Consider the following 21,303-nt stretch of genomic DNA (forward strand, 5'->3'; position numbering starts at 1 on the left):
TGTCAGTAGTATTTTAAAGACCATTTTCCACTTTTTCAGCTGTCGAGTGTTACACAGTACATTCTCAGAACGGTGACAGACAATGGATGGAAGCTACCAGGACAATGGCTGTGTACTTTATCTTGTTTATCCCGCGCACACAGACAGAATAGGAGAGTGACAATTGGACGGTAAAATTCCATAAATCGCGTGTACCGCCGCCGAGTCCGGCAAAATGTTACCGGGAGAAAACGGAAATTTTTTGTGAGTCCCGTAACGATAAACATGTGACTCGGGCTGCAGCACGTTGTCCCTCACCTGCGCGCTAATTAGTGTGGCCAACTATCACTATCACTAGTGGTAGGCCTGGAGAGCGAGAGAGTCCCTCACAGTGGCCCAGCTCGACTAGTCAGAGGAAAGAACCGTGGCGGCCGGGTCATTTCTGAGGGTTGTTGTTTTGGGGCGGTTACAGGAGGTAAGAGCGGCAGTGGAGCGGTAGTGGAGCGGTGTGTCAGAGATAATCTGAATAGCGAGGAAGGGTCACGTTGTCGCTGAACGTGGGCACGTGGCTCACAAGGCGACCGGCTCAGTTGATTGTGGCACAGTGTTGCGTGCGGTGGCTCTCGCTTCTCTCCTGTACTCTCTTCGTCGTTCGTCAGCTGCCCTTCGATACGGTTCCGTACCGACGACGCTATTTGTAAGTTTTGTGTCGCCAATGTTGTAAACCACCGAATTTGTAAAATTTATCCAAATTCGTCAAAATAGTGAGTGGGGAGGTTTCGAAAAAGTAACGATACTTTGGGCAAAACAATAAATAAAACCTCGTACGTAATATAGCTCTAACAATAATTATAGTAAGCTAACCTAAGTGTGTTTAATTTAAAACCCTGCCCTATTCGATATTTACAACTAAAATAAATAAATAGGGCTCCTAAAATTTTAAAGCACGACTCATAATTTTATTAATTATGTTTCATTACTCGGTTTTGGTTTCCAACACAGTGTCATGGCATTACAAATCTACTGTACGGTGGATGACAATATCCAATTTCAAATTTCGTTAGGGTACAATATATAATAACCTAACCGAATAACATAACCTAAAAAAATAGTTTACCTTGAGGTTATACCCAGTTTCGTAATTATTTACCAGCTCCTAACAATAATACTTAATTAAAATACATTTTAGAATGGTATTCCCTGATCATTTATGATTCCTCACAAGTTGACAATGAGCTTCACATTATTGTATTCGTACTTTACGTACGATATATCAGCGCGCTTACTCACACCATGGCCGCGGCTATCGTACAAGTACAACTAACGAGCGCTGTAGCACGTGTCGCTTCGCGTGCTCGTTATTACTCATGCCAATCATTTGACCAAAATTACCGTGTTTTAATCTACTTTAGTACTCTAATTGATGGCTTACGCAATCAATACGATTTCTGCACGGCTTGAGATGGTAGAAGAATCATTGCCATCAGTAATTTATTTAAATTATAGGCCACTGGTGAGCCGAAGCAAAATTCTGTTAGTAAACAAACATCGTCTACAGGTATCTGAAGTACTGTATTTAGTTTTACGTAAAGCTCGTATAGGCTCCATCGCATCGTTTCATACTTGTTAGCTATCGATTTTTTTTTAATTAGCTAAACATTTCATAATTTTAATTTTAACTTTACGTTTCTATAACAATAAGAGATTCATCAGTAGCTCGATTATAATTAATTTAATGTAATCGGTCTCATATAATGACGTTTAAATAATTGGTAATTGATCAATTAAACCTTAGAGCATATCGAGTGCCAATAGGGTTTAAACACTAAGTAAGCTGCACTGTTTTCTTAAGTGTCATGTGTTTTTAAGACCCAATGCACTGTTATATCATTGTTACATATAACTAAAAAAAGTTGCGCCTTTGTCACAATAACTGATACAATAATACACATAGCTTATCAAACAGTTATCGAACTATTACACTTAAAATGTGGGAAAAATTAATTTTAAACCAACTTTTATTGTAGTTTAAAGTTTTTGAAAAGTCCGAGAAATGTTACAGAAACCTTTTAGAAATTCTGTTACTATAGCGCTGTATTCAGCTGTAGAATAAAATCTAGTTGATTCCTTATCAAAACATTCTAATTGACTCATCTAGACTAATTTTATTCTAGCAAACAATTTGTTATTATATCAAACCGGACTGAACTTTGGTAGATGAGTGGGTCTTTGATAAAAGACGTCATTATGTTTCGGTGTTCATGTAAATAGAGCAAATCTTTCTAGCACTTTAAATGAATGGAGCATTGCAGCTGATGTTCATCGTAGGGACAGCGGTATTTTAAATTAAATGTACTATCAAAATTAAAGCTTTTCAGCATAAGAAAACAGACGTTAATGATTGACCAGAGTTTATATAAATCACATTTGTTAAGTTCTGACAAGGATGATCAAGGCCCTTAACGTTTGTTTAATTTCGTGACGTTTTTGGAATTTTGTAAAAGTTTTTGCTTCAATTAGTTTTCACGCGCAGCTAACTCGTTTTTTGCTCACCTTATTACTGCATTACTCATCGCCTTGGATTGGTAACGGACTACGTCATTCACGGAATTAATAGAGCATACTTCTAATTATGCCTCCATAATAGGTCTCCCAATTTCAAATTTGTTTATGAATTTAATTTCAGTTATAAAGTTTAACATTTTCAATTTTTGTTGGGGTAGCCGTTAATCAGTGTTTAGTAGTCAGTATTGTAGTCAGCTAATTGGGAGCAAATCCCTTTTATCGTAACTCGAAGATCAATTAGTGTAGTTGATAATAAAACACAATAAGTTTATTTCATAGGTTTGTTTTAATTATTCGGTAAATAGTTACGTAACTTTTTGTAGTTGATATACTCCTTTGGAATTCTAAAGAAGAGTACCTGGGGTATAAATATAAATTTTTAATTAATAGACGAAAGGAAGTAGAGTAAAGTGACTATAGTTGATGTTTTGTTTGGTAAAGAATCAGCGGGAAAAGCCGAGAAGCAGCACAACGCCCGTCGTGATCAGTCCCTAGTAGTGATGATTCGAGTCCTTTTCCCTCTCAATATCATCATCCTGTGTGACTTCCATACCAACCGAGTCATCAAAGAACCATTCCGTGAGCAGGACTGTGTGCGATTCTTAAATCGTTAATCTCCGACACCTTCCCAAGTGCAGTGACTATAGACAAACCGTTACTTCTCAAGCTTCAGCATTTCCGGTCTTATTTGGCCTCGGTATACGGGCATGGGCTCGGACAACTACCAGGGCTTCCGGTTCATGGGTCAGCAGCAGCAAGTAGCCTACCCCTGGCACCAGCAGCAGCAGTGGGCTCAGCACAAGGGCTACGAGCTGCAACAGCACCATCAGCACTCCCAGCAGCCGGTCCCACCTCCGCCCAAGCGGTACCTCTTTGCCAACAGTGCAGGTAGGAACCCTCTTTAGCAGCAATTTAATATAAAACTACTTTTTAATCAATACATTCTGTTACGAATACCTGCTGTGTTTTTGGAGGTGGCGAATGCATTGTTCCATAGTGTCCACAAATTTCAAATGCTACGTTCAATCTGATGTGTACAAATACAGATGGAGTCTCGAATCGGAATCCAACCGACAGAATCTCGGCCACATTTGTGGATAGTGGTGCGAATCCGATACTTTAGATTCTCCAAAAGTTACACTATTTCATGTCTTTGGATAATTACAAATTTAATTTATTTAGTTTGTGGGTTTAATTAGTGGTCGGTAGAGTCTCTCATTGCCTTTTAATGAAACATGACCCGAAAGATAGTTTCAATTTTATTTATATGGGAACAATTTCTGTTAGTCAGACAATCATTGAGTAATTTTGTGTAATTTTATTCAAATATGAGTAGATCATGGCAAACCAGTTGGAGTCCCTAAGTATTTTATTGCTTTAAAAACTTGGCGTATAGCTATTATTAGGCCATCATAGGCAAATAATATTTAAATGCCAGAATTTAAATGCCCAACATCTAAGAGCAATTCCTCATGAAATGGCTTCCAGTGGCTAAGACAAAATCATCATAGACGGCGAAACCTTGTATTCAGGTCCGTTGCGTCAGAAACTAAACAGAAGCAAAGTCTAAGAACAATTATCTATGAAATAGCCTCTAGTGCTAAGGTAAGATCATCATGGATGACGAAGATTCATACTTGTTACGTCAGAAACCAATTAAAAATTATGCCTAAGATCAAATCCTCACGAAATGGTCTCCAGTGGCTAAGACAAGATCATCATAGACGACGAAACCTTGTATTGAGGTCCGTTGCGTCAGAAACTAAACAGAAGCAAAGTCTAAGAACAATTATCTATGAAATAGCCTCTAGTTGCTAAGACAAGATCATCATGGGTGACGGAGATTCAGATTTGATGCGTCAGAAACTAATCAGAAGCAAAGTCTAAGAACAATTATCTATGAAATAGCCTCTAGTTGCTAAGGCAAGATCATCATGGGTGACGAAGATTCAGATTTGATGCGTCAGAAACCAATGAGAAACAAAGTCTAAGAGCAATTATTCATGAAATGGCCTCCAGTGGCCAAGGCATGATCATCATAGATGACGAAACCTTGTATTCAGGTCTGTTGCACTAGAAACCAATTATAAGACAAGTCTAAGAGCATTTCTTCATGAAGTGGCCTCCACTGGTTAGCCACTGCCTCAGGGCAAGATCATCATTGATAACGTAGCTAAGTATTCAGCTTGTTTCCTGTATAAGAAGTCATCGTGCTCTTGCTGTAACTGGATAGATTACTGATTCTGGCCGAAGAGGTGTTGTGCCTTCACTGTAGTTAGTGATATTAAAAAAATGGATGATTCTTTTATTTGCCTACCCTAAAGAGTGCTCTAGTTTAATAGTTGGGAATCAGGTATTTAAAAATATAAATTTAACTCTCTAGAAGCCCTTTTCCAACGTTAAAGGCACCCTTATACAATCGGGTGTTCTTGCAGGTACATACTTGAGAACCAAAACTATAATTATAAAAGGTATATTAATTTCCTGGTGTTATAGATTTAGATCTCGCGGTGAATAAACATGTTTTAATAGCATTTGGAGGAGACTTGTGATACAATCAACTAGAAGTAAATTTCGTATCAAGTAAAATAGTAATAAAAGTAAAATTGCTATGGTGTGTGTGTTGCTAAGATGATTTATAGTTGTATTTTACAAAGTAAAAAAGGCTATATTACTCTTCATCTCCTGCTCTTTCTCAATGACGTAAACGAATGGATTAAAAGCAGATATATGATGTCATCGGATTACTAAACGAGCAGCACAGATTCATCTCATTGAACTTCAATTGATCGTCCTATAATTAGATTAGTTTTCTTACTACGCTAATAATTGAAATCTCCTAGTTTGATTCATATTAAATTGGAATTAATAAATCCTAATATCATATAATTAATAAATCATAATAAATTTACTATCTAATAACTCGTTGGATTGAGAATTAAAACGAAAAATTGAAGTATATTAAAAATTGATGTTTATAAACATCACAAAGTGCATTACAGTATGATCCACCGACTGTACTTGTACATTGAATGTCTTGCAGTCATTCAAGGTCGCGTAACTAGTTTCATGCTTCACTCATTCCGGGTAGAGTAACAGGTTGCAGTTCCGAGCATAAAGTGGTTGCGGTGTTCGTGCTGTTACACGACGTTCCCTCGATCTGTTTGGATGCTTACAGCCAGGGTTGTGTTCCAAGCCTCAAGTGGTCTTGGTGGTCATGCTGTCACCAGAAGTCTGTTTCCCTCGCTTCTGTTTGGATGCGTACAACCAGGGCTGTGTTCCAAGCCTCAAGTGGTCTTGGTTGTCATGCTGTCACCAGACCTCTGTTCCCTCGCTCTATTTGGATGCACTCACGCAGGGTTGTGTTCCAAGCCTCAATTAGGTCCGTGGTCGTTATGCTGTCACCAGAAGTCTGTTTCCCTCGCTCTATTTGGATGCGTATACAGCCAGGGCTATGTTCCAAGCCTCAAGTGGTCTTGGTGGTCATGCTGTCACCAGACGCCTGTTTCCCTCGCTCTATTTGGATGCGTACAACCAGAGTTGTGTTTCCAAGCCTCAAGTAGTCTTGGTGGTTATGCTGTCACCAGACGCCTGCTTCCCTTACTCTATTTGGATGCACTCAAGCAGAGCTGTTTTCTAAGCCTCAATTGACCGTGGTCGTTATGCGGTCACCAGACGAGTGCTCCTTAGCTCAATTTGGATGCGAACAGCCAGGGCTATGTTCCAAGTCTCAAGCAGGGCTTACATAGCATTTACCGTTATTGGCAGGGATTGTCATCCAAAAGGTTCAAGGTAAGTTGTAATTTTCAATAATTCATACCCTAAGATACACGGGCTATTACAAGAAACTTTGCTTGGAAACACTGCGTCTGTTTCAACGCATTGGTTAAAAGACTAACTTTATTTTGAGTAATATCGGTGAGGGATGTTTGAAATATAATATATCATAGCTGAGAAGGGTATTCCATAGAAACATGCTCCAGGATCTGCACGGAGATGCGCTTCTTTTTTCGACAAGTGGACCATAACTCTACTAATAGCAGTTACATATATATGACAAATTGTGACATCTTTAGGATAAAATAAAGCGTTCTAGCTAAAAAATAAATATAAGAGGGTGGAAGTGTGGTAGTGGTGGGGAGGGATTAAATCGGTATTGGCAGAATCATGTCACGTGGTGTGGGCGGAAAGTTTCAATGACCTTTAATGTTCCCCATCGGTTTTAAAGCGCACATGAAGTATAAGCATAATATGAAGTCAAGTTTCTTATCCGTTACATACTATATAAGTCTTATGCGACACATTTAACTTACTGACAACAAATATTCGTCGTAATTTATATTAGTTATTATTCTAACCTCCCGTACTTCCTGCGATAGATAAACGTGAACAATGGTCGCTATATAGCAATGTTTATATAAATATCGGCGTTAACACCTCCGACACCAGGTTTCACAAATGATTCCTGTCAGTAAACAACCCTTGCTGACACCCCACGCCACGTGACCTGCTCGCAGCACATGTAGCAAGGCGTCATTTGTAAACTTTCGCTTTCATTCATTCGAATCGACTGACATTTTGAAATTAACATTTCCAAACTTCGAAATTGTACGTACACATTAGATCAATAATTTATATTTATCCCGTTTATGCAAAGAAAACCAAACCTTAACTGGTAGATTGAAATAATTTATGTTAATTGTTTGTTTGTCACACCCTATCAAAAACATAATTAGACTGTCTGAAAATAGCCTCCATTTTAGCTGACAAACGTTTTTCAAAACGTGTCTGTTTTACATATATTTTGAAACAACTACGATTTCTCTATTGAAAGTAATTGAAAATCGAACTTATTCTGTATTTCCTTGTTTCTATATACATTTATTTTATATCAGTGAACGCGTAGAAAACCTGTAATTATTTTCCTGTCGGACCTTTTTTTTAAATGCAACCTTATTCTCCCCATTTTATTTATGTGCTACTGGGCTGTGCGAGAAAATTATCAAGCAGAATAAGGGGAAGAGCCGATAAAGTACAATATTGACTAGTGCTGTATTGTGCTAATATTGCTAGTGGCACAGTGCAGCGGTTACGTTGGTTATCGCAAGATAACCGAGTCAAGCAACGTCGAGCGTGGCTGCTGCTTGGATGGGTGACCGCTGAGCGATCCAGTCCTTGCAAGCGGTCCGCCTGTCTGGCCATCGGGAGTGATTCGGGTCACCTTTAAGCCGTTGGTCCCCAGGTTATGTGTTAGAGAGGGCTACTTAGCCCTAACTTCGCCTGGTAAAATAAGACATTCTTTGACTATGATAAAGCGTGTAATTGTCACAGACATTATTTGAATTTGGGCTATTTTTCAACGCTTCCCGCCTTTAGATCTGTGAGGACGGGAATAAAGTTATAAAAGTAAACTTACATAATCATTCTGGAAACATGAAGTGTTTAGGTACTCGAGTTCGTATTATATGTTTAAATAATATTGTCATCCTTGACACTCTCAATACAGGGTGTCTATAAAAGAACTCCGGGGTTTAAAAAATTAATATTTTTGTCTTTATATGTTCTATTAAGTATATTCATAAACAAGTAAAGCGTACCGAGAATCAATCTTATGTAACTTTCTGCTCTCAACTGTTCTTTTATCTACTTCCACATCCGCTTGGTTAATACTCAAGTGCAATTCATGAAAGTGTCTGATTTCTGAATCGACATGCTTTAAACAATATCTTCAGAATTATAGTTCTTATAAATACAGCTTTATAGCCTGAATTTATATTCAAGCTAATTGGATATAATTATGGCTTTAATTTGTTAATAAAAAATGAACCAATTATGTACCTACACCAATGTTGGCGGAACCTTCAAAACATGTCTTAAAGTTTAATATTCAAGACTGTCTGATAGATATTTAGACTGCCGTTGATTTAAACAATGATAATATGATCTTATTCAATTCGCATACGCATAAAATAAATTCTGTAACATTCAATGTAAACCCCCAAGTGCATTGCTGATCGACGGCTGCACAAATAATATCATCGTATCAATTTATAATGTTGAATTTCTTATATTTTCGCTCATAATTGATTACAATAATATCTTGTTTTATGTATTTTAAGCGATAATTAGTTATTCTCAAATGTTGCACTCAGCGTATTCGAATTTAATATTGATAGCAATAATCGCGACATGAGATTAATATTAATATTACCATTGGAATTAAAATTATGTGACAAGTGTAATGTCGGTAATGTATCTTTACTATAATAAAGAAACGTTTTAGTGTATTCAACCTTTATTTAATAAATTCGGCGACCCCACTTCTACTTATCGCAAGACTCTTACATGTAACACGATACAAGTTTTTGTAGGTTAGGTGCCAATTGCAAGTGTTTTATGATAATGTTTTATCTTTTTATCTATTGAGGTTTATAAGAAGAGTTAGGTTCTTTCTACCTCTAAGGGATGTCCTATTGTCATAATCAAGATCCCATCTCACACCCCAGAACATGAAGCATTACCAATTTACAGTTTCAGCAGTTCCAAAAAAGCTGGAAAGGGCTTCTGATAACTTAAAATTCTCATCCAAAGTGCCAAATATGGCAAAACGATCTGTAGCTTACACAGGACAGTAAAAAATGAAGTGATTTATAGTTTTGACTCACATTTTGCATAGTCTGTAGAATGGATAATCTGTCAATACCCCAGAGGATAACGAAGTTATCTCAGATACATCCTCTCTCTTTGGCAGAATATGCGTTCTAACGCCGTAAGAGAAGGTGAATGAAGAACCGTCTACGCATTCTTAAGCTCCTAAGTATTCCCTACCTCTTTGTGTGTCCACTTTGAATGCATCTAGTCCATCAAAGCTCTACATCTAAGCATACTACAGAACTATTGAGTGTCTCTACGATGCTGAACCAAATACCAAAATTGGAAATCTAAGATGAACTCCCCTTGGCATTTGTGACTCTTCACTTCAGCAAAGTGTACAGTACATTTGCTTATCTTTAGAATAAATCTGTTGAACTGTATTTGTAAATTGAAATGTATACCTCAATTTTATAAAATTAAAAATCTTTACAACCTTGTAATTTTTCTCAGGGCCCTTCAAATTTTATTTCTTTGTGGCACCTTTACTTATGTTCGGTAAAACTTCCACCAAGTCCACGATACTTGATGATGTAGAGTCGCTGACGTTTTGTGCTTGGATTTTTAAGCAAGAAAAAATCCAAGGTTGTGTCAGAATCCAAGGTAATGGATGTTGATTTCATTTTCTTAATGGGACTATTGTATACTTTGGAACGTTCTAATTTATTAGGTAGTGTGTATAACATCAAAATTAGTTACCACTAAAGTATCAGAAAAATTGTCTGAGGTTGTTTTGCTGTTGGAAATAAATTGTACATAATAATCTTATTACTTTACTTGATATTTCTGTAGAGTGATGTTTTATGATGGGATAATAAGGTTTTATTTAACAAATACGGACCAATGTATCCAGTACGCTATTTATACAGGGTTATCAGACAAGAATGTTTGTATTTTCAAAATATAGTAGTTAATTGTTTCAGAACAACGTTGAAGGTCAGACTTCACTCACATGATGTCAATTAAGTCGTTATAGCAAGATAAAATATCAAGTGTGCTAATTTGGAACCTGACGTATCAAACTAATGCTAATTTTTACCGTCGCAATAGTAGACCTCATACTAATGACCAAAAAAACACAAGATGTCCTTTATTAATTAGTTTTAATTACGCTGTTTAGTTCGTAATTAAGTCAAATGCCTTATGAATTAATTACGAACCGAAACAAGCGCGAGATATTCCTATTTAATTATGCCACAACTCATTTCGCTTAACAAGCTTCAGTGAAGTTGCACGCGAAATTCGAAATTTATAGTCATTTCAGTAGGTTTATTTGTTAATATTTCTAATTAAAACGTCATGACTATACTCATTTTATTTTCAAATTTATATATTCCGCGATTTTATTGTTTCTACCTTGGTTACCCATAAGAATAATGTAAAGAAGTTCGCTAACGCTCAGCCAAATCTCACGAAGTGCCACGGACCATCATCGAACTAGACGTTACTTACATAGAAAAGAATCTCCGTGCAAAATTTAAAACCAATAGGTTTGTATATTCTCAAGATATCGAAAGCCAAACAATCAGACGTTAAAATGCTCAGCCCATTGAGTGACAGTTCTTTTCATCAGGCTACTTGCGTCATTAAATCAATGTTAAAATTTCCTATGATTTAATAATAATAATATAATAATAATTATTTGTGGAGTTGCCTGAAGATGAAACCTTTGGTTTCGAAAGGCCTCGTCCAAAAAATAAAAAATAAACAATTTGGAAAAAGTAGTGTTTTTATTAACATTTAGTAATTTTTAAAGAATTTGCCAATTGCTCCAAGAGTCTACAATTTAATTAGTTTGTTTAAAAAATTTCTATTCTCCGTTTTTTCTTATTTCTATCATCGTTACCCAGAACAATGTAAATATATTCGCTAACGCTCAGCCAAACCCATGAAACCCATGGGTAAGTTTGTTCTTGAGATAGATTGCAACGAACAGACAGAAATTAATTTTTTTCCAACTCCTCAAATGGTAGGCTTCGGTATCGCTCAGCCAATACATTAAATGCTTCTTACAAACCCATGCTACTCTCCAACACATCCCGCATTGCAAAATAAACCCTTAAATGTAAAACTTAAGTGCTCGTTTACACAAAGTGCAACATAAGTGGATTGGGTGTTGTTTACCTAGCCCAACAGGGCTGGATTTGTTAGTCAAAGCGGAGTTATTGTTACAAGTAGCTACTTCATGGGGTGGATGGGGAGGGTTGTAATAGTCCTGTGGGATGGATGTGGAGTGTGGACGCTTGTCTCATAAACATGGGCTCAATCACTTAACCATCACGATATCCATATTATATCCGTAAAACATTAGACTGACCGCGGCAGCCATCAACATGCAACTGCTTTTGTGAGATCGTACAAACATGGAATATGCCTAGGGTGTGCAAATTTCCCGGAAAATCAGGATTGTCCCGGTTTTTTATAATGACAAGGTTTCCCGAAGAAAGTTTTCGGGACACTGAAAACTTCAGAATTCAATGTTAAAATAGGGTTTTATAGCGCTATTTAGAGATTTCGTTCCATTTTATGTCATGACAAAACTAATATATGTGAATTTTTTAACAATCTATTTGATTTCTTTGTCTTGTCTGCTACTCAACTGCTTTTCCACTCGCACACTCTTTCCTTACAGAAACAGAAACACTACGAAAATACATTTCTGCCAATACTTTATACAGGGTGAATAAAATGTCAGGATTCCTTTCTCTACTTTGTTCTGAAGTGTATATAAGGAAATGTCCTTTGGGCAGTGGTGCAATGTTGAGAGGAAGTTTTAATCGTGATTTTGAAAATTGTTTTTGTCCCCCAAAAATACAGAATTTTGGGGTCAACTCAAAAATCTTAAATATAAACCTTTCTTAAGTAACCCTTTGTATTGAAGAGCACAAAACAATGGTGAAAACAACAGATCACTATCTCTTTACCATATAAAATAATAGCTAGAGTTACCATAACAATATTTTTAATAACTCACCACGTAGCCAAGTCAAATCAAATGTTCAAACTGAGCCGGTTCAATACCTATATCTTCCCGGCTCATGTGTGTGTTTTATATAGTGTGTGTGTGGTTTATTGGCTGCAGAGGCGACTAACCATTTGAAGGCGTTTGGCCTTTCCGGCAGAGTGGCGTAAAGACTCTTGAGCCGTACTGTACAAGTTAGGAGTAGCTCCTGTTTTAAAAATTAGTTTATTTAAGTGTTTTGTTTATTTGCTGAGCTGATTTACTTCTAACATGTGCGGCTAAGTTTACGGCCCCTCACTGATGAGGTCCAAGGGATGACTGTTTATCTCCTGTCATCTCTCCATCATGGGTGGTCGCAGAGAACCTTCACTTTGCGCTCTGCTGAGGGACGGCCACCATGATGGACATTTCTCCTAGTCAAATTCTGTGATACCCTGCATTCTTTATTTATTAGTTATTGTTATTGTTGCCACTTATATAGTTTATATTTTGTTATTTAATTTTAAGTTAGTTTTAGATATTATTTAGTTATTTCTTGGATTTCATTAGGAGCCCGCCCTTAGCCGAAGGATACCGGGTGGAATTGGCATTTCTTGTTTCAAATTAATGGCGTGTCTAATTTTTTGTATGCAGATGCACCTGACAAGAATTGTTCGAGGTATATACTACTGCAGGCACTTTTTTTATTTTTTTATTTATAATATATTTATATATACTTAATTATATTGACTGGATAGGCCTGTGTTTTTCGTAGTAAATGAACCTGAGTATACTGACCACGGTGTTTTTTTTTTTTTTTACCTAGTTTAATTTTGATCCTGCATCCCGTTCGCCACCATGGGCGCGCGTTTCCCTGTTGGTTTGCTGTGGGTGTGCGAGCGGCGATGTAAGGTTTCAATGGTAGCAGAGCGTGGTTCCTGCTCTCTCAGCTGTCTCTCAGTTCTGGTTTTGTTTGTTGGTGTAGGTTAGTGTTAGGTAGGGGGAGGTTAGAGTACACATTTTTTTTTTTATTAGGAGCTCGCCCTAGCACAGGATACCGGGTGGAATTGGTTTAGTGTCTTGCTTCCTGCAGACTTACCCTTTGCAGGGAGCAAGGGACTCTAAATTGCTTAAACCGCTAAATTTATTCTAACTGTACTCTACTTCTCCCCTATCAATGTGTTGTTTTGTTATATTTATTGCTTCTGTGTTTGTAGGTTGTGGTTAGTGTATATTTGCAGGGTATCCTTCTATTAGGTAGCAGGTATTAAGGTTCTTCACTTGGACCTCGTCAGTGTAAGCCCTTTGTGAGTTTTAGTCCACTTAGTTTACTAAGTAATTGTTGCGTACGCTTTGTTGTATTTATTTTGTCTTCATTGTTTGGTATGGCGTTTTTCCCTGGTGCCTGAACATCTTGCGCAAGCCCGAGTTGGTTTTTTGAGGTCCTGGCGAGAGGACAGAAGCCCGAGGGAGATGTGAGGGCATTAAGAGCTCAATTACGGGATTGTAATAGCGTTGGACCGCAGCTGGAATGCAGAGTTCCAAATTAATACTGAATTTGAGTTTTGTAAAACCCGAATGGAAAGAGTTAGAGGACGATATTAATTTTGAGTCCACTTCCCATGTCCGGGTCAGCAAAGGCTAGATTGGCATCTCAACTTTTACATTGGCGTGACAGAATAGTTTTACGGTAATGTCAGCTCCTAGTTTAGGACTCTGATATTAAAAGTTGGGCCTTTTCGGCCAGTAACAAATTAAAACAAGCCTTAGATGGTTTGAGTGAGGTGCGCTCGGGTGAAAGAGAAGGGGTACTATTTTACCGCTGTCACTCCAACGGAGGTTCCCACTACCATTACCTTTGCTAACCGTCCTCCGGCTCTTTCTTTCGAGCCTCCCCAGAGTTACTATGTCCCTCCGATGGGTAGTGGCCCTCCTGAAGCGGCTGGTGAGGCATCATCTATAGTTGTGCCTTCCTTTTCTAGCTTTGGCAAAATTGCCCCATCCTTTGGGGCGTGTTTTACAACACTTCCCCAGAGTTGATGGGCATGACACTAATTTACTTATCCATTCCTTCTGGAAGTTTTTAAGCTGAGAGAATTTCCTGGTATGACAGATGTCATGCTTATGCAGATTTTAGCGCAGTTTTCCTTAAGGCCGCTTTTTTGATCGCCTTCTAGACTGCCTTATAAGAGAGGTGCCACTTTTGACCAGTTCCACGCCGAACGGTTTAATCGCAATCTTCGATCTGCTCTCATTGCCTTTCATGCGAAAATCAGACCCACCTGGGATCAACAACTACCTTGGATCCAATATTGCCTTTAATACGGCCCAGCATGAAAGTCACAAGGCGGTACCTTTCGAGTTATTATTTGGCTTTCAGCCAAACAACACCTTTGGCGAACCTTTGGAAAATTAGCGATCTTCTGCCACCTCCTGGTACTCCCGATGTGAAAGCCACTTGGGAGGCAGCCAGGCGGAATCTCATTCGGGCTAGGGAGTTAGTAAGGAGGAAGTACAACCGAGGTCGTATTGCCAATCCCTTCCAGGTGGGGGATCTAGTTTTACTGCAAGGCTCACCCAGTCAGTTCGGCTGTGGACAAAAGAGCTGCTAAAACTTTGCTACAGGTGGACTGGTCCCCACCGCATCTTGAAGTTTCTGACCTCCGGTGACTGCCCGACTGGGAGATCCTCAGTCCGAGAAGATTTTCAGGAAGGCGCACATATCCCATCTGAAGCCTTGCCGGAGTCATCCGTGATTTCTCTTTAGTCTGTGCGGAAGGGTTTTAGGTCCAGAGGCCTGATCACCTCTGCTCCTTCTTCCTGATCAAGGTTCCTGTTTTCTTCTTTGTACCCACGCTACTCTTGGAGGGATTTCTTGCCTCCAACTGGATTTTCTTGGTTTTTCCCCTTCTGCAGACTTCAGGGTTTCCGGTTTATAATTCTTCAACCTTTGGGGGGGGAGAGGCATTTCGTTCGGTTCTTCTTTTTGAAGAAATTAACAGAGGGAGTTCCTCCTTTTGGGGGGGGAGTCTGAGCCGGTTCAATACCTATATCTCCCCGGCTCATGTGTGTTTTATATAGTGTGTGTGTGGTTTATTGGCTGCAGAGGCGACTGACCATTTGAAGCGTTTGGCCTTTCCGGCAGAGTGGCGTAAAGACTCTTGAGCCGTACTGTACAAGTTAGGGAGTAGCTCCTGTTTAAAAATTAGTTTATTTTAAGTGTTTTGTTTATTTGCTGAGCTGATTTACTTCTAACATGTGCGGCTAAGTTTTACGGCCCCTCACTGATGAGGTCCAAGGGATGAGCTGTTTATCTCCTGTCATCTCTCCATCATGGGTGGGTTCGCAGAGAACCTTCACTTTGCGCTCTGCTGAGGGACGGCCACCATGATGGACATTTCTCCTAGTCAAAATTCTGTGATACCCTGCATTCTTTATTTATTAGTTATTGTTATTGTTGCCACTTATATAGTTTATATTTTGTTATTTAATTTTAAGTTAGTTTTAGATATTATTTAGTTATTTCTTGGATTTCATTAGGAGCCCGCCCTTAGCCGAAGGATACCGGGTGGAATTGGCATTTCTGTTTCAAATTATGGCGTGTCTAATTTTTTGTATGCAGGTGCACCTGACAAGAATTGTTCGAGGTATATACTACTGCAGGCACTTTTTTTATTTTTTTATTTATAATATATTTATATATAACTTAATTATATTGACTGGATAGGCCTGTGTTTTCGTAGTAAATGAACCTGAGTATACTGACCACGGTGTTTTTTTTTTTTACCTAGTTTAATTTTGATCCTGCATCCCGTTCGCCACCATGGGCGCGCGTTTCCCTGTTGGTTTGCTGTGGGTGTGCGAGCGGCGATGTAAGGTTTCAAAACTGAAGAACTCCTACTAATTCGGCAGTGAGACAAATGTGGGTAAACTCCTATCTCACGTTTTGAAAAGTCTGAAGTGGTATTGGTTGCAGGTTTCACAATCTTGTTTCTTAAGACTTCAACGTTGTCTTCTGGTGTTTTATAAATTATGGATGTAATGTGGCCCCATAGAAAAAAGGTCCATGGGTAAGCTCCGGAGACCGTATGTAGTCAGGGCAACACAGCGGCTTTAGTGTAGGAAATTCATATTACACTGTACTGTTAAGAATACAACTTAAGCAGTATTTTATGAAGGTTGGACCTAACTTTTGGATTTCAAGTTGAAATAATGGCTTGTATAAATCGGAATACAGAACTGTTATTACACCAATTGTTATGTTACAAATTATGATGCTTCATATAATATACATAAACAGTTTAATAGAAAATAGTTATAGTATTTATATACAAACATTATAATATATACTGTATAAATTTAATTCAATATATCATCTATTTACTATGAATTAACTAAAGAAGTATATTCTAATATGTCTTAATGCAGTGAAATATGTTTGCTTTAATACTTTTTTAATAATTTCAGACAACGAACATTAATTATTTGGTTGTTTTAGGACTTTGTTGGTTTTATATAACACAACATTTTATAGACCATTGTTAGTTTGATTACGAAGCAAAATCACAAAGCTGTATTAAATTAAATTGCTATGAAGGTATAATTCGATTACGTAAGTACAATACTTATATTACGTAATGGTTGACAAATGTGAGTCTGTTTACTTATAAGGAAAAACAGTTTTGAGGGGTCTATGAAAGCACCTATGTTGTCTAATATCATCGGTTTCTCTGAAAAAAAAACAATTAAAAAATTAGCCGCCGTTCGGTGAGTATAGAAAGTTGTAATTCAGTAGGTTAATATATAAGTAGCCCCTATAGAATGGTGTCGGGTGCCTTGAAATAGTTGCAGGTGACGGATAACAAAGTTAGCCCCGAGCGCAGTGTCGAGGGCGGCTGGCAGTGTGGGTGGGTGGGTGTCGGAGGAGCGTGCTACGGAATCCCTAGGTCACGTGTCAGTCACGTGGCAGCCACCTGACTGACTGCGCCAATTATTCCAACAATACCGCCTATAATTGGCTATATCCTAATACCCGGTCGTAACCAATTAATTACTCTGTCTTTCCGTAACAACACTGTCGCTGTTTACAGCGGAACGGTGACAAAACAATATTGTAGGTTCAACACTTTTGTTCCTTCATTTTTAGTGACATTTCATCATTATTTGTGCAATTAATTTATAAAAACTATCAGTAGTCAACACAGATCAACTTCCATTTTATTATCAATTGTGCGTGTTGTTAGAATTTCACCATTAAAAGCAGGATAACCGATTGCAAAATGATCTAGACATCATTTTGAGATGTATTTTAAATCTAGATTTTAATTATTTTAAATCATAAATGTAACCAAATGGAGATCAACAACTAGATACTAAATACAACTACTAGGCAATATTTTTAATTTTAATCAATTTCATTTACAAATAAAAAAGGCAATAATTGATTAAAAGCTATCTTTAGGTCCATTTTTTAGACATCGAGACATTGAAAAGTTTAACCAGTGTATCAACTTCAGATTTGTAATATCTTTTTATATTATAGCGTAATGTCCAAAAATTTAGTATCCTCTGCATGTTTTTTACGACTTGGTAGCGGTTATTCTGTGTTTGACGCAGGACTATACAACTTATAATATAAAATAAATTTCACACGATCTACGCTAACAAGACATTATCTTTTTTTTAATATATGAAAAGGATAGGCCACGGTAGGTTAACTAAATATGAACGATTTCGTAATCTATTACCGAAACCAAAATAAAAAGAAAAACTTTGAGCTTGTAATTTAAGCACGCGCCTGCAAATGTTTAAAGATTTAAAACGCGCATATCTGTAGTAATATTGCGTTGCTTACTGTTGAAGGCGTCATCCGTAGTTAATGGTTCTGTTTGTTCTTAGTTTAGACTACCTGATTAGTTATTCATTATTCAAATAATAATTTGGAATAAAGTACAAACAATTTTGAAACAAAATCTACTCTAAAACTTTTATCAGATTACTGCTAAACACATAGCTGACATGTAAAAATAATAGATTACATTATTGGTTGAGCGTTAGCGAAGCCTACCTCTCGTATGCCTAGGCAGTTTAATTTCCATCTGTCCGTCTGCCCGCACGATATCTCGAAAATAAACTGATCTATAGGCTCGAAGCTTAATTTATTATTAGCAACACTGAGTTCAATAATGGTGCACGATGGGAATAATTTTACATTGGTCTTATGGGTAACCGTAATGACAATGGGAAAATAACAGAGTAAATAAATGTATAAACAAACTAAATCCAATTATTTGAGATTTAAACATGCGACGCTTATTCATAAAGTGAAAAGAAAAATTGTGGAAAGCCAGTATTAAAACTGGGTGACGAAATTTGATTTCAGCGCGCTGAAACTGTTTCTAATTGGACAACAGAGAGTTTCATGATGGTGCGTGGCCGAGTACATAGTCTAAACCTAGGGTCCTCAGTGGTGAGGGCCAATGGCGCAGTGTAGCGGGTACGGCGGTTATTCTTGTCCTTGCAAGTAGCTCGTCTGCCCAACCGTTGGTGGTGGTTCGGAAGTCACCTTTAAACCGTTGGTCTCTAGGTTAAGTGTTAGAGAAGCTTCTTTGCCCTAACTTCGCCTGGTAAAAATTATACATTCTTTGACTTTGACTTTTTCTAAGGTGTTAAAAATGCACGTTACTCGGGTAACGTAAAGAATTTCTATCAAGAATACAAAGCAGGAAATAATTGATTACCTCGTATTATTTTATTTCATTGCTCATATTGCAATATGTACCTGTACAAAATTTGTACTTCTATTGGTCTTGATATTATAATTAGAGGTGGGTTGGGATATATACATACATACACAAGTTGTATTCAAATTTAATGCACTAATACTGAATTTATGTCTTGCTAATCCTAATAAAAATATAAAATACTTTTTTGTCTCTAATTAATACTGATTACGACGTTAGTTATAATCAAAGAAACTACGTAATATTGATAGCGCCTTCAAAGTTTAGTGATGCAATAGTTTTACACTCATGGGATTTATTCTGCAGCCATCAACATTACAGGCGTACTCCACAATGCTATCTTGCATTTTAACATTATATTTTTCTTTCTCTTCTGAATGCGGGAATATATTATTAAGTAAAGTTTTGTTTATTTACTATTAAATAATAATACCTATACCTAAAACTAAAATATCCTGTATATTAATGACTTTTATACAATACATCTGTGCTACATAATTGTACATCACGTTTAACTATTTGAACAGTTTTTTAACATCGTGAATGTTGACTTTATTTCCAGCTCACCTTCCTCTTAGTGCAGCGTCTGACGACCGTCTTCAGACGAACATGACTCCAGATTTCAGCTGTCAAGTCTGTGACAGCTCCAGATTCTAGACGCTTCACTTAGAAGAAGATGACCTGGGGCTAAACTCAACATTCACGATGAATCAACCTTTATCACAATGTCTTGGATTATCAATAGTAATATTTTAGAGTTTTTAAATTTTTAAAGAATATTAAAATAACAAGCAAATCCTCTCATATGAAATTTTAATACCTGAAGTAACTGATTATCCGTTATTACTTAACTCACTTAATGTAATACTAGTACGGGGCTGAAAAAAGCGATTACTGTAGGTGTGCTATACTGTGATTGTTTCATTCACAATTTCGTTTTTAGATTAAAGAAAAATGAACTGTAATTCAAAAACATAATCTAATGATAGTATTTTTATACGAAATTTTTATGAACTGCGTATTCTAAAACAACGCCCTGTTATAGAAGACATAATAATAATAAAATAATAAACAATGTTTTTTTACTGTGAAAATCTAGTGACTGCAAAGTGTGTCCATCCCCCTTCTAACCAGACAAAAGAGAAATTATGTCAGCCTACTGATTTATGGGCTTCAATGACGGTCAACCAATTCCACATTCAGACATTCCCATCATAGACATCATTTTTGTCTATTATAAATGAATTTTCACAACAGTTTTACATTAAATCATCCGGTGAGTTAGAGAGGGTACCAAATGAAAGATCGCGCTTAATCAAATCTTCTCACTGTCTTTCAACATCAACATCCCACTCGATTATTGTTCATTTTACTCTATAAATAAACGTTTATACAGTCACCAAAAGGCGATGTTATTCTGCGATATCCTGGTTACCCATAAGACCAATGTAAAATGTTCTCTGACGCTGATAATAGTAGTTATACATCGAAGACAGACGTACAGACATTTCAAATACAGACAACATAAATGAATTTTACTTCGCTCTTGCTCAACATATAAAGAGTTATTTCGCTAATTACGAACAGCCCTATATTCCGCTTGTGCTATTTATCCAGAACGCACTGGTAATGGGTACCGCCACCTCCACCGCCGCCACCACCTCCTCTCCTCGCTCCTCTTGCGCAACGGTTGCGCGGGCGGAACCGATCCTAAATGTGCGGAAGTAGAAGTCCTACCGCCTCACTTGTCTCGCACACATTCTCCCGCTGACCGACACAATGCAAAATTGACCGTGATTGCCACTTTTGCTGATACAGTATGGGTTTTCTTTATTTATTTTCCCAGGAAATGATTCTCGCGAATTCTTCTGCTATTTATCTACAGACTTCCTCCGTGGCTTGTGTTACATATGAAGCTTTACGGTCAGCCACTTCCCAGCGTATCGGAGTTACGGCCTACATGACTACATTCATATATGCGTCCGTTTATATGTGGAGGTTGTTTTCAATCTTAAAAAGGATGGGAGTGCATTAAGTTTTATTCTCTTGGTGGCTGGCGGCCGAATATCTGAGTCAGCAAAATGAAATATTTGCTAATCAATGAAGATCAGCGATAGTCCGGAATCAATATGATTGAAAAGCATTTAGAAGAAGTAGGGTAGAGGACATTTAAAATTCACCGTGTATATTACATTGCATTATTTAGTTTAGTTAATTACCAAGAACGTACTACACATCAACGTGTTGTAATCAATGTTAGATTGGGTAATTATAAAAAATATTAAACATAAAAAATAGAAAACAAGATATTTGAAAATTTTTTCTAGTCGAATACTGATAAAAAATGTGTTTAGTTGTTTAAAGTGTTGCAGAATTATTTTATAATCTCGCCTAAACATAAACTGTTGAAGATATGGATATGAT

The 21,303-nt window shown here is 37.4% G+C and overlaps 1 protein-coding gene across 2 annotated transcripts in view; it reads left to right on the forward strand.

Moving 5' to 3' along the window:
- Positions 1-21,303, forward strand: part of LOC124357276 (thyrotroph embryonic factor) — a 299,371-nt gene that overhangs the window by 181,120 nt on the left and 96,948 nt on the right. Inside the window, exons 1-2 of one of the 2 annotated variants that reach the window (XM_046808925.1) lie at positions 519-676; positions 2,986-3,432. The exons of the other annotated variant lie outside the window; for it this stretch is intronic. Coding sequence (XP_046664881.1) covers positions 3,252-3,432 — 181 coding nt within the window. The 5' untranslated portion in view covers positions 519-676; positions 2,986-3,251. Of the gene's footprint in view, positions 1-518; positions 677-2,985; positions 3,433-21,303 lie in introns of those variants that run through there. 2 annotated transcript variants of the gene reach the window in all.

Source organism: Homalodisca vitripennis, chromosome 1, assembly GCF_021130785.1.
Source record: "Homalodisca vitripennis isolate AUS2020 chromosome 1, UT_GWSS_2.1, whole genome shotgun sequence".
Taxonomy (NCBI): Eukaryota; Metazoa; Arthropoda; class Insecta; order Hemiptera; family Cicadellidae; genus Homalodisca; species Homalodisca vitripennis.